Source organism: Lontra canadensis, unplaced genomic scaffold (assembly GCF_010015895.1).
Source record: "Lontra canadensis isolate GAN:19392208 unplaced genomic scaffold, GSC_riverotter_1.0 scaffold4, whole genome shotgun sequence".
Taxonomy (NCBI): Eukaryota; Metazoa; Chordata; class Mammalia; order Carnivora; family Mustelidae; genus Lontra; species Lontra canadensis.
In genome coordinates, this window is record NW_022630998.1 from 35,979,516 (window position 1) to 35,996,031 (window position 16,516).

The 16,516-nt window shown below is 46.6% G+C and overlaps 1 protein-coding gene across 2 annotated transcripts in view; it reads right to left on the reverse strand.

The window, feature by feature from the left end:
* Positions 1 to 15,700, reverse strand: part of IQGAP2 (IQ motif containing GTPase activating protein 2) — a 277,729-nt gene extending 262,029 nt beyond the window's left edge. For both annotated transcript variants that reach the window (XM_032848144.1, XM_032848125.1), the window contains exon 1: positions 15,359 to 15,700. In XM_032848144.1, the coding sequence (XP_032704035.1) occupies positions 15,359 to 15,404 (46 nt within the window). In that variant the 5' untranslated portion in view covers positions 15,405 to 15,700. The remainder of the gene's footprint in view (positions 1 to 15,358) is intronic.
* Positions 15,701 to 16,516: the final 816 nt, after the last annotated feature.

Here is a 16,516-nt window from a genome sequence, read left to right on the forward strand (position 1 = left end):
GGGTAAGGGTTAAATCTGGTGATTTGTATCAAGTGCCTTGAACAGCACCTGGTGTGTGGAAGGCCATGTCTCCATGTTATCATCAGCATCTTGAGGAGTTAAACTGACAGAACGAGGCAGAAGCCAATTCCCCTGTTTAGAACTATACACACATTCTCCACTTCTCGTGGTCCTGACCCCTCCTAGAAGACACGATGCACTGTGGGACATCTCTCCCCAGGCTGTTCAAGGCAACCAGAGGCAAGCCCACGACCAGGGTTAAGTTAGGGTTTCCCAGTCAAGTATAATTGGCCAATTTTCAATACTTCCTAAGCTACCGGCTCTGCAGATCCAACATTTTCTCTTGTTAAATAATCCCTGGGACTTCATAGACTCTATTTAGCAGAAGCCCTGACCTTACCATTAACACACAGCAACTTGGTTTGATGGAGGTAAACCGATCTGAAAATTCTTGGCTCGTGTTCAACCAGGAAATAGAAGAATCACGAGCATTCCAGAAGAGCAGGCTGCCCAGTCCTGGATCCACCTGATGCAGGGTACAGCGAAGCCAATACCCACCAAATACACTTCCTTATTCTGGACGCCCCAGATGTAGCTGTCGGTAAAGATGACCTATCCTCAGCCCTGGAAAAGAGTCCGCCCTGACTTGCAGTCCACGGTTCCTCCACAATGCTCACTCTCACACACTCCTGCCACTTTTCAGATTAAGAATCCTCATTCCAGAGGCCTCAGGAGACCCGTCACAGACTGCCAAACAAAGATGCCAAGTCCAGTAAACCAGTGGTAACTCATTTTTAAAAATACCCGCTTTCAAATAATACTTCCAAAGACAATCAGATCTAAATAACATCTTTGAAATTGATGGAATTATATTCATAGCTTGCACTGAATGAGCGCTTTCTCTGCACCAGAAACCAAGGACTTTACACAGATTAATTCATTCCACTGTTATTATCCCCGTTTTACAGTTCCACAACATGACCCAAGGAAGTTAAGGCTTTGCCCAAGGTCACACATTTGCTATCTGGAGGAGCTAACTAAAATATTCTGTTTTAAAAATGTGACCAGTCCCCGAGAGGCAACCTACCACCTCCCTTTGCACTACTTATGGAGACCAAGGGCAAGTTGTTTTCTACGCAGTAATACTATTAATTTAAATTACCAGTTCCAAACTAAACTCTTTAAGAAGTTATGCATACTGTTAAGGAAAGTCTACATTCTAACCCTTATTCCACAAACCACCTGAGCTTGTAAAGAAGTAAATCTTGCCACAGTTACATTTTACACCCTTGGTCTTTATCCCTTGTGAAGAGGAGATCAATCCACACACACCCTTGGGGAGGTAATACAAACAAGAGCCTAGAGGCCTGCATGCTGACTTCCTCCTTAAACTCCAAGCTACTTCACCCTTCTGAGGCTTCCTCAATTAACTTTATTGAAAAGTGAGCAGTGGATGGTAATTCCTCTAAAAATTAGCCAGAGCATTACCATGTGATCCAGCAATCCCCTTCCTGGGTATACACTCAACAGAAGCAAAAGCAGAGACTCCCACACATTCTCGTACATGCCTATGTTCACAGCAGCATTATTCATAATAGCCAAAGGTAGAAACTAAGTGTTCATCAATGGACAAATGGATACACAAAACATGGTGTCTGTGTGTGTGTGCGTGTGCAGCACACACACACACACTCACCATACATATATTATACACACCATGGAACATTATTCAACCTTAAAAAGGAAGTTCTGATACATGCTACAATTTGGATGCACCTTGAGGACATTCCAGTAGGTGACATAAGCCAATTACAAAAGGACAGAAATCACAGATTCCATTTCCCTGCGATATCTAGAGTAATCACAGTGATGAAGAAAGAGGAAGGGTGGGTGCCAGAGGCTGGGAGGAAGGGAAATGGGCAGTAAGTGCTTCATGAGTACAAAGTTGCTGTCTGACAAGAGAAAAAGCGCTGGAAATGAACTGTGGTTATGACAGCATAACACTATGAATGCACTCAATGCCTGAGAAGTGTATCCTTAAAAATGTTTAAAATGATAAATTTCATGTTGTGTATTTTATGACAAACATGCATACGCACAGAATGAGGGGTTTTTACTCTGTGGATTTCAAGACTTAGGTGCCCATTGGAATCTCCTACAGAGTTTTAAAACTATCTATTCATCACATGTCTCAGGAGGTTGGACCCAGGGGCCTCCTGATGTGGTGTGCTGGGAGGAAACCACATCGCTTATAAGGCATTCAGGCCAGGAAGTGCGCCTGGCTCCTCGGAGCACTCAGTGTCCTTGAACTGATAGAGAGGTGGCCGCAGCCATTCAGGCTGGGGAAGACCAGGATGGGGGTGGGCCTGAAACAACATGAGAAACTTGCCTGGACCATGGATCCATAGTCATTTATAAAGTGCACCTGAAGAAAATCCTAGTGTTGACTTTCAGACCAGACAGTGGACTTGAACCCACGGTCCTGGTGGTCCTGGGGATGCTGCCGGGGAGGAGAAGGTCCTTGTTGGCCTGTAAGATGGGAGCTGAGCGTTTAGTGGTGAGCGGCCAGTGGCTGCAGATAGAGTGGTATAGGGGGAGGTTAGCAGTTGGAGAAGCTAAGTGAAAGGAATGGGTGTTCACAGTATTGTGCTTTGAGGCTTTGGAGACTCAAATTTTTTATTTTAAAAACAGAAAAATACAACAAAATAAAAATACCTATGTTAGAGTTCTATACCAAAACAAATAAATGGAGAATCTGGGGGATGGGATCCAGAGACTCAACATTTTCATTGTAATATTAGGCAGCCATGCTGCCAACCATGAATTACTTACATGAGTCCTAAACCAAGATGTGCTATTAACCTAGCAAGCTGGCCCACTACTGGCACCCAGCAGCCCTGAGAATTCTTCTCAAGCTCCAAATGACCCCAGCTGCCCCACCTTCCACCCTTCCTTTACTTAAAAATAAATCACAACATCTCAACTTTAGAAAGAAAGGAATTTTTTTTAATTATTATTTTTTATTATGTTGTTGTAGTCACCATACAGTATGTCATTAGTTTTTGATGTAGTGTTCCATGATTCATTGTTTACGTGTAACACTCAGTGCTCCATGCAATCCGTGTCCTTCTTAATACCCATCACCAGGTAAACCTGCCCCCCACACCCCCATCCCCTTGAAAACCCTTGGTTTGTTTCTCGGAGTCCACAGTGTCTCATGATTCGTCTGCCCCTCCGACTCCCCCACTCTTTCATTTTTTCTTTCCTTCTCCTAATGTCCTCCATGCTATTCCTTATGTTCCACAAGTGAAACCATAAGATAATTGACTTTCTCTGCTTGACTTATTTCACTCAGCATAATCTCCTCCAGTTCCATCCATGTTGATGCAAAAGCTGGGTATTCATCCTTTCTGATGGCTGAGTAATATTCCATTGTATATATGGACCACATCTTCTTTATCCACTCGTCTGTTGAAGGGCATCTTGGCTCTTTCCACAGTTTGGTGATTGTGGTCATTGCTGCTATGAACATTGGGGTGCATACAGACCTTCTTTTCACTGCCTCTGTATCTTTGGGGTAAATACCCAGTTGTGCAATTGCCAGGTCATAGGGTAGCTCTATTTTTATTTTTTGAGGAACCTCCACACTGTTTTCCAAAGTGACTGTGCCAACTTGCATTCCCACCAACAGTGTAAGAGAGTTGTTTGTTTTGTTTTGATGTAAGCCCCACACCCAGCATGGAGCCCAACATAGGGCTTGAACTCATGACCATGTAATCAAGACCTGAGCTGAGACCAAGAGTCAGATGCTTACCTCTTTGAGCCACCTGGGCACCCTAGGAAGAAAGGAGTTCTATCACCAGATTGAGAGACAGAGTTGCCTTCCCTAGTTTCATCTCCCATTGCTCAACATACAGGTTTCCCCTGTCCCACAGTTTCCCTTTATGAAACACTCGCTTACAGCACAGGTCTCAAAGACATTACTCTTGACAAGTTTTTTCAAGTTTAAAGTTTAAAGATCCTACTATTCACTTGTATATGCATTATTTACACATTCTGTTAAAAGAAATGTTCAGCTGGACAAGGAAGGATCTGGCCAAAGATCTTGTCTTAGGATTTAGAAAGTTTACATCTCACAGATAACATTACCACATGTCATAACTTTGCTTTCAAACTAGAGGAAGAAGCAAATCTCATTTCAAATATGGCTCCAAAGACAGTATATGTCACAAAACTCAAGTGGCACTGCCTTTGAGGCAGATCGGTGAGTCAGTGATCAACACTAACTTGAGTAAGACTACTCCAATAAGTTACTCAACTACGTGGCAAAATTATTCTCAGACACAATCCCACATACACACACTTGAATCATTTTCAGTGCAACTTCCCATACCTTGTATCCCTTTTGAAGTAAAGGTGAACTCATTTTTCAAATACAGACAGGAGCTCAGGAAAGTCATATGCAATGTCACAAAGCAATTGACACCTTACCCTAAGCTCTCCAATGCTAGATGCTGCCCTTGACCTCACGGTTCCTTGTATTTCGCATGGTTCCAGGGTGACAATCCTTCCACCACAGCTACCTGGGTTGTCTAAGATACCGCAGGGGACAATGGCAGCTTCCAAGAGGCCAGGAAGCTGCTGGACTCCTGTGTACGGTGATCTGTGTACTGTTCACAATTATTGTCCTCCCAGTTTGAGTGACTAAGGCAGCAAATGCAATCTCCAATTAAAGGACATGCCAAGGCTTCTTATTCTTCTCTAAGACTCAGATCACACTTGACCTCTGAAGGCAATTGGTCTGCAGACTATGTAAATTCCATTGTATATACATGCTGAATGTAAGAAACCTCTTGTTGAATGAAAGAAAAATAGTGGTCCTCCTCTTTACAGGCTGGTGAGACTTCTTGTGAGTCAAGACACTAATCCCCTACTATATGTCGACCATCTTTATTGTCATGGTGGACACTACATTGGGGGTCATTATTGCTTTTGACAGATCAGGGTCCTTCACACTTTCCCTTCACACGTTTTAAAAACCTGAGGCACCTGGCTGGCTCAGTGGGAAGAGCCTGTGACTCTTGATCTCAAGGTCTCGAGTTTGAGCCCCACCTTGGGTGTGGAAGTTACTAAAACAAACAGAAAACCTTAAATAGCTACTACCCAGCTAGGATGTTTTCTTGTCCCCCTTGCTAAGTTCACCTCGCTGATCTCTAGATTTTTCATCCAGCTTCTCATCATCTCTCTCCCAACTCCAACAGCTTAACAACTACGAGTCCTGGATCTTCGAACACTTCACCCCTCAGTCTGTCTCTCCATCTCTCTCTCTCTCTCTCTCTCTCACACACATACATACACACTCTCACACACACCTGAAAATCAGGTCCCCACTGAATCCCTCCATTACAACAGACCTGTCTTTCAGATTCCAATTTTCTTCACAAGAACTTTCTAGCCTCATCAGATAAGGATAACTATTATAACCTTCTTAAATATAAAAAACATGTTCATAAAAAATTTGAAGAGGAAAACTTTTTTTTTTTTTTAATTCACCCATTACCTCATTATCTAGATAGACCCACTGCTGACATAACAGTTGACCTATGCGCCAGATACTGGGGATACAGCGGTAACCAAAACACAGTCCTAACCATCAAGGGTAGTTTTTAAAATTTTGTCCATGTTTCTCCTTAGAGGACTCCATGTAGCACAATGTTTTTCCAAGCTCATTTGTTTTGAAAGGTAATTCATGGTTAATCAATTCAAAATAGTATTCCCACCCTTGCCAGAGCCTACATTGAAGACGAATATATAAGCACAATCCTCCCAACTACCGGCAAATTCAAACAGACGACAGCAAACATTTTATTAAAGAACCAAGGAAGAAATCAGACTGTACCCAGAATTAGTGCCAAAGGAAAGGAAAGGACTGGTGTCACCCCAGTTCCCACTGACAGGTAACTATCTTTATATATGGTTTTTAAATATTTTTTTTTTCCTTCAGAAAATCTCCGCTACAGAATGAAAGCTAAAGCATCTGTGTTTCGGCTCTGTAATGACTCTGTCTCAGACAAACTTATAAGGGTTCAATATGAGCAAAGCTCTGGGAAGCCGCCTTCCTGGATCTCATATGGGGGCAGCACAGTTTCGGGGGTGGCTGAAAGGAGAATTCCTAGCCCGTGAGGCTGACTACATGACAAACATTTCCCAGCCCCCTCACCCCACGCCTGTGAAGCCTGCTTGGTCATCCCAGGGCTCAGGCCAAGGACGAGAAAGTGGCAAATGTAGCCAAATGCCATGCAGCCGTCACTGAAGCCTGGGCCAGTTTAAATTCTCCCTTGCTGAGGCAGTAAGTACTAGGGGGGTGGACAGAAAACTTTTATAGGAAACATGCTAGAATAAAATGCCCAATCAAGAAGGAGAACTGAACAAATGCATCATTTCCAAGTGCCAAGGTGAAATGCAGCCGAGATTCTCCATTTCTCCTGGCTCCAACACACAGCCCAGTTATTCTTATCCATTGAGCTTCACTGGACCCATGAATTTAAGCTTCACTAACTTTCTAGAAGCAGTAAGGCCTGGGGGAGGTCCGACGAACCCAGAGCCCTTCCTCACCTCCCTTCCCGACCGCCGCCACAGCACAAGCTAGACCCTGCTCGCCATACCCAACTCTATAAGGGGAACCAAGCATAAAGACTAACACCTATTTCAAGTGGTTCCTGCCCATCTTGAGATCATCACGAACCCTGTGGGCTTTCAAACCAGCAGCAGCCCCGATAGCAATCGACAACCCTGTAAGAGACAAGAGGATGCTTAGGAATACACAGCGACAGTTCCTCACTCAGATGTGAGACTAACAATTCCACTATCATTTTAGGATGACAGAAAAATGCCGTACAAGAATCCAATCCCAGTCAAACTTCATTTGGAGACAGCAAGGAAACACATTGTTTTTTTTTTTTTTTTTACATATATATTAACAAGGATAATTTGATCTCCACCCAAAGTAAGAGTCAATCAATTTCCAAATTGGATAACTAAAAAATTTTCCCAATGAGTATATGCTTTCAACATAGTATGGGCCCAGGATTTAAAAAAAAAAAATTTTTTTTTTAAGTAAACTCCACCCTCAATGTGGGGCTCAAACTCACGACCCCAAGATGAAAGAGTTGCATGCTCTGTTGATGGAGCCAGCCAGGCTCACCTGGGCCCAGGATTTTAAGTCCATTTTCTGTTCAGGAGAGAAAAGGGCAAAGAGCAGGGGAGACGGGTATGGGGCAGGAACGATGAGGGGGAACCGCCATCGCACTTGCCCCTCCAACTTTCAAGCATGGACTCTCCAGAGGCACCTTTGAACATGTACATTTCCACGTATTATATCACTTAACCCTCTGAGCATGAACCTTCCACTTGTAGTTTCCAAGTATGGAAACTAAGGCCCAGAGAAATGCAAGTAACTTGCCCAGGTTTCATACAGTATGAAAACAAATCTAAACATTAAACGTTTGCCTGGCAATTGAAAGCTGCTCTATCTTTAACACATAATAGAAACAAGTCCCTCCTTTAGAGAAACAGTACAGACAATTTAAGCAAATCTTGTAATAACAGCAAATATTTATCGAACGTTTTCTCAGTGCCAGGACACCAACCTACCAGCTAGATAATGAACATAAACATCACTTGATTGAAATATAGGTTGCTTCCATCACTGGCAAATTAAGTCTTAGATGGAGATGACTAAGGAAATGCATTAACATTACTTAAGATTAAATTCATATCTGTAAACAACAACCAAAAAAACACATGAGAATGAAAAAAATTACCAGGAGCTAATTGATCTTAATTTTTAAAAATTATATAAAAAGTTCCTCCTTTAGAAATTTGATAGTAATGGATACAGGAGAACAATTAAAAGTCATCCTTTGGGACACCTGGGTGGATCAGTCAGTTGAACATCCAACTCTTGATCTCGGCTCTGATCCTGATCTCAGGGTTTTGAGATCGACCCCCACGTGGGGCTCTAAACTCCCTGGGGAATCTACTTGAGATTTTCTCCCTCTCTCCCCATCCCTCCCCCAACCCCGAATAAAATCTTTAAAAAAAAAAAGTCATCTTTGGGAACCCCAAGCGAAAAATTCAATCAAAATCGTAGGAATGTCCTCCGTAATCAGTAGCAAAACAAACAGATTTGCAGCTTCCCAGCAGTGTGGGTGTGACCTGAGTCCAACAGTATTTCTCCCAGCATGTACAACTAGACATGAATAAGTGAGTGAATTAAAAATACTTCAAGTTGTTCTGAAGATAAAGATGGGAGGACAAGGACATCCTTTAGCCCTCCTGTCCAGGCCCCCATACCAGCTTTAGAGTTCAGACTTGCCAACCTGGCACCTCCCTTTTACACAGAAAGTTTTCCCAGTAGCTCCTAAGAGTACTTCCTCCACCTAGAAATCCTTGGGAAGTGGGCCGCCATCCCTCCTCCATGGGGATTTTGGACTTTATCTTCTGCATCCCATTTGTTTCCCAGAACAGAGAAAAGTGACCTTAAAGACGGACAAAAATAAATCCCATAAAATAAACACAAATTTGTATAGACATCAGTGCCCACGCTTGTATGAGGTGCCAGGTGTGTGCTCAAATAAAACACACAAGGAGTAAGTTAAGTAAAGCCTTCAGTATTGTAGCCGTGTGTTTACACTTTTCAGACAAAAACCTGCAAGCACTGTGAGGAGGGAGACTATGCATGAGGAACATCTTTTCACTTCTGCCGTTCTGCAGGGCAGCAGAATCCCCTACAAGGCTCTCTGACATGCGGTGGGCCCCACCCCAGGTGCTGATTCAGAAGGCCTAGGGGAGGCAGGGGGCAGGGGTGCCCAGAAATTCACCTTTTTAACAAGTTCTCAGGTGATGTTCTGCTGCTGTTGCTCCTCCAGAAAGTGCTCCCTGAAAACCACTGCTCTGGCTGGGGCACCAGCTGTCAGATCTGTGTAGGCTCACGGACACACTCAGTCTAGCCCATGATTCCAAAACTAAAGAGGAGTCCGCTGAAAGTCTCGTTACATCGAGATGATGAATGGGAAATGTGGTATCAGCCGTCTTCCCACAAAACAGAGATGCAGGTCGTTGGAGGGCACTAAATCTCTAGTCAAATTTTAGAAGCAAAAATTGCCCCAGGTAATAGGATGAAAAAAGGAGGTGACAGAAACTCTACTGCGCAATAATTTACTTGTCAAGATCCCTGTCCTGCTCTAACTGTACCTTTCCTCCTCACCTGTTCTCAGAGAATACACCTTCTGGGATCATTTAGAGTCAGTCATCGGTCTCCCTGGCCGGAGCTGAGGAGCGCCCAGTAGGTGCCATGCCTACCCGTGTCTGAATTCATGGGTCACCTTCAGTACCATAAGTATCAGCACCATTTGGCGATGTCTATCCTACCCTGGACAAAACTCAGACCAACCTGCCCATTCACAGGAATCCCCAACCCTAGAAGCATGGTGTAGGGACCTCTGAGCAGCAGAGAGAGCGGACCCCAAACACCCCCACGCACACACCTCACCAGCCCACCTGGAGTTTCCAGCACCAAGCACTCCAATCACACTCAACCTTCCCTCCATTCCCCCACTTCGCTGGGCCTCTCACCCATCAAAATCTAGTGAAAAGTTCCAAAAAGGTAGGGAGTGTTTCAAAGAAAACGAGATACTTCAGTAAGGGACTGAGCTGAGCTACTTTCCTCAAGACAGCTCTGATGGCCCTTTGTCGTCTACAGAGAAATGATTCTGGTATATCTAGGAAATCCCCTTCCAGCTACACCAGTGTGCCCCGGCAACTATCCCCAGCCACCAAAGCTTCCAACCCGCACACGCTATCCGTACACAAATACACACAAATGCCTTGCACTTGTTCCTCTCACCTTCCTCAAGTTCTTGTTCAAGTTCACAGTCCGAGAAGCCTTCCTATTGCCCCATCCAAATCCATCACTCTCGTGTCTTCTCTTCCACAGAACTAGGAGGTACACTCTGAGGCGTAACTATTATTCTGTATCTCCCAGGTTCTCTTACAGTTGTGACCACCGTGGTCCTTTTTCTTTAACCCGTCATCTGTTGTACAGATTAAGTGCTCAATTAATTGAAATCTCCACAGTTCAGCAATGTGTGCCAGGACCCACAGCAGCCACCATTACAGGAGTATAAAACACTCCCTTCAAGGTCCAGGGAAAAACCCTAAGGCCACACAGGCCATCAGTGGTGGCAGTAAGGGTTCAAACCTACGTCTACTTAACTACAAAGCTTTTGCCATTTCACTGACACCATGCTGCCCTTCAAGGAAGAAAAACAAAGAGAACAGTTAAATGAAAAAAAGTCTTGGCTTGCTTGTTGGTCCACTCACTGCAAGCTTCTGCCTGATTTCTCATCAACCACCGATTTTAAGGCATGGCCAGTATACGTAATCAAGTGTGTTTTACAAATTATCCCATTTGGAATCGCTGGAGCATACCACTGTATTATGGCAAAAACTTTCTTTCATTTCGGTGCCTCACAGTAACATGGGATGTCTCCACACACACAGAAAACCCTTTGATGAAGCCTGGATGTACTGTATAAAAGGCTCATGTATTCTTCCAGGCTTTCCTTGGGGGCACGGAGGAAGCAAAATCCCGTTTAGACCATGTGGTGCATCCACTGTTTAAAAGATCACACTATCCAAATAGCTACAGGTTTCTGGAGGTTGAGAAAATCGTGGCCAACACCAGAAACAAAAAAGAGGTGGAAACCCTCTGAGTCATTCAGGGAGACAAACTGACAACAGCCGGCAAGAGGAGCCTTCAGGTTCTGAAGGTTCCAGCTTTCAAGTTCCCACTGTCACCTGCCAGCTTTGTGACCTTGGACATTATCATGGATTTCAGCTCCTTTGCGACATGGGGAAACACGGGCCCTCTCTAAGGTAATAATGAGCAGATGGTAACAGCTGTACATGAAAAGCACCGACTCTTGCCAAGTTCCCTAACCTTAATATCCCAGGGCTCAACTGCCCACCCTGCAGGACCACACCTGACTATCAAATCAGAAGGTGAGTGAGTAGCCTTTGTTTCTCCTTCAGTTACCATGCAGACTTGGAGCATTAGATCAGTGTGTATACTAGACTTTTAAGTAAAATGAGCTGTTAAAACACGTGCATAGTGGGAGGACACCTGGGTGGCTCAGTGGGTTAAGCCTCTGCCTTCAGCTCAGGTCATGATCTCAGGGTCCTGGGATTGAGCCCCGCATCGGGCTCTCTGCTCGGCAGGGAGTCTGCTTCCCCCTCTCTCTTCCTGCCTCTCTGCCTACTTGTGATCTCGCTCTGTCAAATAAATAAATAAAATCTTAAAAAAAAAAAAAAAACTTGCATAGTGGGAAATGGTAAGGGGCAACAGCAAACCAATGGTTCCCTAGAGTAAAAGGGGGTCAGCTAACACCCTAAACACTAAATTCTAAAACACACTTGGTATTACCAAGCTTAAACTCTGCCAAACAAGTCATTTTGGCTAACATGGATAATTAAAGTTAAAAGCATACTAAAATAACACTTTAGCTGTTGACCTTGAAGGTCCTTTTGAAAAACTCAACCCCAACAATAGCACACGAAGGAGTGACTTGACTCTCCAATGATAGCATCACATGGCAACACAGCAGACACCTTAAACCTTCTGCGTTCACACATCAACACCGATGTAACGGGGAAGTTGGATGCACTGATGAGAGGAGGAGGAGGAGAAAAGAAAGAAAAGCTCAAAGCATCAGGCAGAATAGCCCTCCCACCCCCCCCCCGCTGCCGCCCAACACACACACACACACACACACACACACACACACACACACCTCTCCCGTTGGGCCCAGATTGCCCTTTTTAAAACAAACAGTGAAACACTGATCACTACCAGCTTTACAATGTCTCTCAAGAGAGAAATTTTGCTGAGGACAAATAACCACAGTTCTTGCCAAAAGCACACTGACTACCTACCCACAGTAGACGCTTGAATGTTGACTGAATTATCAATTCCGAGTGAGATCATCTACGTCTAATCACAAAGCCCCTCTTTTGCTATGTTATAGTCTTAACTCTTAAGTAACTGGAAGAACACTTTTGACAGATCATGGTGGTAACGTGGTTTGAGCATTACTTTGGCTAATTCATCATAATTCATTACGACAGCATGAAAATTATCTGCAAATCATGCCTAAGCTTAAGTGTCATTTCAGTTTGGTTTGGGGGTACCTGGGTGGCTCAGTGGGTTAAGCGTCTGATTTTGGCTCAGGTCATGATCTCGGGATCCTGGGTTAGAGCCTGGCATCTGGCTCTGCACTCACTGGGGAGTCTGCTTCTCTCCGTCCCTCTGCCCGTCCCCTGCTCATGCCCTCTCTCCCTCTCTCAAGTTAACAAACAAAATTGTTAAAAATAAATAAATTTGGTTTTGAGTGTAGAAGGATATTCTGGTTAGGATAGTATATCATACAATATTCTGGTTAGGTCTAAATTCGTAAAACCATTTCCTCCTTTACCTTTTGCCACATCTTCCCTGCAGCATGGCATGAATGAGCAGTTACTTAGCTTTGTTCTGTAGTAATGGGACTCAAAGTAATTTCAAAGGTTGCAGGAGAATGTGGCCAAAATGGAAAAGGCAGGAATTAAATAGAAAACGATCTATTTAATTTTAATTCAGTCCTCCAGTGTGCCAATCAGGAAGACTTAAGCAATCTCTCCTGTCAGAAATCTGAGAAAGGTGCCTTCACAGAGAACTCACCAAGCAAAACCTCAAGTACGACTTACTATGGGGTATTTGACAGACACTCAGCCTGGTGGAGAAGAGAGATACTGTGACAGCCCTGAGCTCAGTGAGTTTACTTTGTCCAACAATTACTGAATTACATGATATTTCAAGGGGAGGAGAGGTGGCAGAACAGAAGACCAAAACTAAAACAAGTTTCACAGTTAATACCAATTCCTAAAAAGTTGTTTTCAAAGCCCAGTCTCAAATACATTTCACTCAGAATACATGGTCCTAGAACTGAAATAATGACCATGGATGGGACATGTATCGGGGCTTGACTTACTGTTAAGAATCAAGAATAAAGCCTGTTTGCTATAGTCCAAGGTCTCATGGAACCTGTACTTACCACACCTACAGACAAGAGAAGCACAAATCTTTAATCAACATAGCAAGGACAGCACCTTTTCCTTCCCCGGACTTCCTGTGAAAAGCTCACAGCACTGTCTGCAGTGAGGACATAGTGTTGAGGAAGGCCTACCCTCCCCCCAATCGATCCACTACCAGAAATTATGTATTCTGATACACCACAGTCTCCTTTTGCAAAAATAGTATGTTACCTAACACTGGCTAACACTCAAGTGTGTTCAACTACGTTCTTTTAAAATTAATTATGAGTCTAGTTGCAAATTTCAGAAATGTTCATTTTAAGGACTTAACAGACTACATTATGAAAGCCTTAATATTTTAGGGTGACCATAAAGTGTGGAAACTATCAAACAGGTTTCTTTTACTCCATGACTGAAGCAGGTCACGTGAGCTGGGGGAAAGCAGGTGGGAGTGATTCCATTAAGGCTGCACAACATCCCATCACACCAGATTCATGAGAAAACCTGGACAACACTTTCCAGAGAAAGTGGCCATGTGGAGTGTTGTGGTTGTAGGATCTAAACCCCTTTGATTGTTGCTCCTGGAGTATGCTAAGTCCACAGGTACATTCGATGGAAAAAATAAAAATCAAGCAAACATCACAGATCTCTCCGTCTCCACGGGTGACTCATGTCCTTTGTTCACGGCCACTTTGCACAAGCATATTGAACTAGTAAGAGATGACCCACCAACTACACCATGCATGAAAATGTGGTATGGAAAGCCCTTTCTTGGTGTGTCTGTGCCTCATTTCCAGACTTCGTGGTCATCTTCTAATTTGACACAGAGAAGCTACCATTTGTGCTGGGAGCTTGTCACATCAACAAAAGCCTTTCACCAACCTGTGGTTGACACCACACACACTGAATGACCGCAGCATGCCTCCTTGAATGCAAAGAGCTCTGCTGGCTCTGTGGTTTACTCAAGAGTCATCCAGGCTGCAAAGAACTGGGTCCTGACCAGCTGTTCAGTGCATTTCACTACTGTACAGAGGCTGCGGCTGGCTCCCCGGGCTTCTTCCTCATTGCCTGACACCAAAAGGGTCACATGGCAAAACGAACTTCCTATCTCTGACAATCCATTCGCAGCCCAGCGCAAAGGAAGAACTTCCACAAGTTACTCCCTCTGTTTAACTGGGCAAGTGTCCGGCCCTCCCGACCGGCCGCCCCACCTTCCCAAACGCATGAAACAACCCTGCGGCAGGTCTCACCACCTTAATCCCAACCTGATTCCTCTGTCACAAGGCCAAGTCAGGGCAAAAGATTAACCAGTGGTCTTCGGCCACGGGTTCACGGACAGGGCCAACCATGGAGACGGAGCGCCAATTTTTTGTTTGTTTTAAAGGAAATACTTCCTGGCACACGTTTAGCGAAGACTCTGAACTCTGTCCATGAAGCCACGTGGTTGGTGCTAATCTAGCTCCATCCACTCACGATCCGCCAGAGCAACCTCTTTCTGAACGGCAGTCCCTGGCGGGGTAATCTACACCATCTCGGTCAAGTCACGCGGGCTCGGGCCGGATCCTGGGGAGCCCAGCTCTGCGTCCTCTCCTGGTAGCAGTCCTGACAGGGTCGCAGGGAACAGGAGGGAAGACATGGGTTGGGTCCCGGCGCTGCCCGGTGCAGCAGCACCAGTATGGGATTCACGTCAGTGGGGTGCAAACTGGCTCTTGCTGCTCGGGGGCATTTCGAGGGAGCAGGCAGGGGGACACCTGCCCTTCCAGGAGAGCCGCCTTTGCCACTGGTGGAGTGCGTGGGCACAGCACTTGCGGCGCCCACCTGTAGCCACAGCAAACAAACTTTCCTTCCGAGTCGGCACGATCCGGTCCCTTACGCCACCCCCCGGCCCCAGGCGGCAGCGGCCCGGAGCTCCGAGGGCTCCTCACCTGATACCCCTAAACCCCCAAGCTGGCCGGGTCCAGAGAGCAACCCAGCGCCGCCCACTCTCCCCAGGCTGGTTTTCCGGGAGAAGGAGTGGGGTTACCAACTGAGGAACAGGAATCTGTGACGAGAACGGCAGGAGGCTGCTCACTCCCTTCTGCAACTTAGCTCTCAACTTTGCCAACGACACAGCCGCTGCCCTCCCGCTCCTTCCGCGGCGCGCACCCGGCTCCCTCGGCTTCTCCAACGCAGTCCCCGGGGAGGGGGCTCCCCAAGGCCGGCGGAAGCCGTGCGCATCCGGCGTACTTACAGCCATAACGGGGTCTCTGCAGGGACGGCAACTCCTCGTGGGGCATCCTGCGCGGCTCTGGGGGCCCGCCCGAGGCGCGCCCCCCGCGGCTCCGCTCGCTGGCCAGGCTCGCCGGCTCCGCGCCCCTCCGGGGCGCTCGTGTCCGGCCTCTCGCTGCCCTCCCTCGGTCGCCCCGAGATGGGCGGCCCGCTCGCTCGATGCTCCCCGGTCGGCGCTCGTTGCGGCCGCCGCGCGCTCACACCCGAGCAAAAGTGAACTCTAGTCCCTCGCTCCGTCCCGGCCGCCGCCGCGTCCCGGGCAGGTTTCCTTTCTCCTGCAACCCGGCCCCGTTATTCTCCGCGGTGGGAGCGCGCGCCGCGTCGCAGCGACCCCTACTGCGAGCGGGGCGCAGCGCCCGGGCAGCCTGAGCCCGCCCCTTTACCCGCCCGGGCGGAGGAAGGGGCTGAGCGGGGCGCCGGGTCCGAGATCCCCTGCTGCTGGGGCCCGCGCGCGCCGCTGGCCGCCTAGGGGCTGCGGCCGCCCCGCCTGAATTTTCACTTCTGGAGGGTTCTGAGGGTGGAAGTGAACCCACGCGAGGAAGAGCAAGCAAAACCGCAGAAGATACAGGCTGCGCCGGTCGCCCGGGGTGTTGCTCAGTTACAGAAGAACAAACAGCGCGGTTCTTTGCCCTCTGGGGAGATTGCGCGGTGCTTTTTTTTTTTTTTTTTCCCCTCTCTCTCTTTTTTCTTTTTCTTTTCTTTCTTTCGAAAGTTGCTTCTGCGACTCCTTGTCTACACAATGCAGGGTTCCCCTTTCGTGACAAGAACTGAGAGGGTGTGCCTGTGTGTTGGGAGAGCGAGATAAACACTACCCAAGCAACCCCTCGAAACGCGAGCGCGAGTCGTCCTCGGCTCCCCTTCGGCGCGCTCCCCTTCCACGCCACGCCCGCGGCGTACGGAACAGCCGCCCGGCCCAGGTGGGGTCCACACCACAGAAACCTTTTCCGGCTAAGCTTGAAAGGAAATTAAGCTGCTTTCGACTCTTTCAAAAGGGGGTTTTCTAATGCGGTCGCCTGGAGCTGTTCTTTTTTTTTTTCTCTTGGTGCCCCAGAGTGGTAACATCTGGAGGCATGGGGACTGTTCTCTACCTGTGCCCTCTCCTGTCTGTCAATTGTGGGAG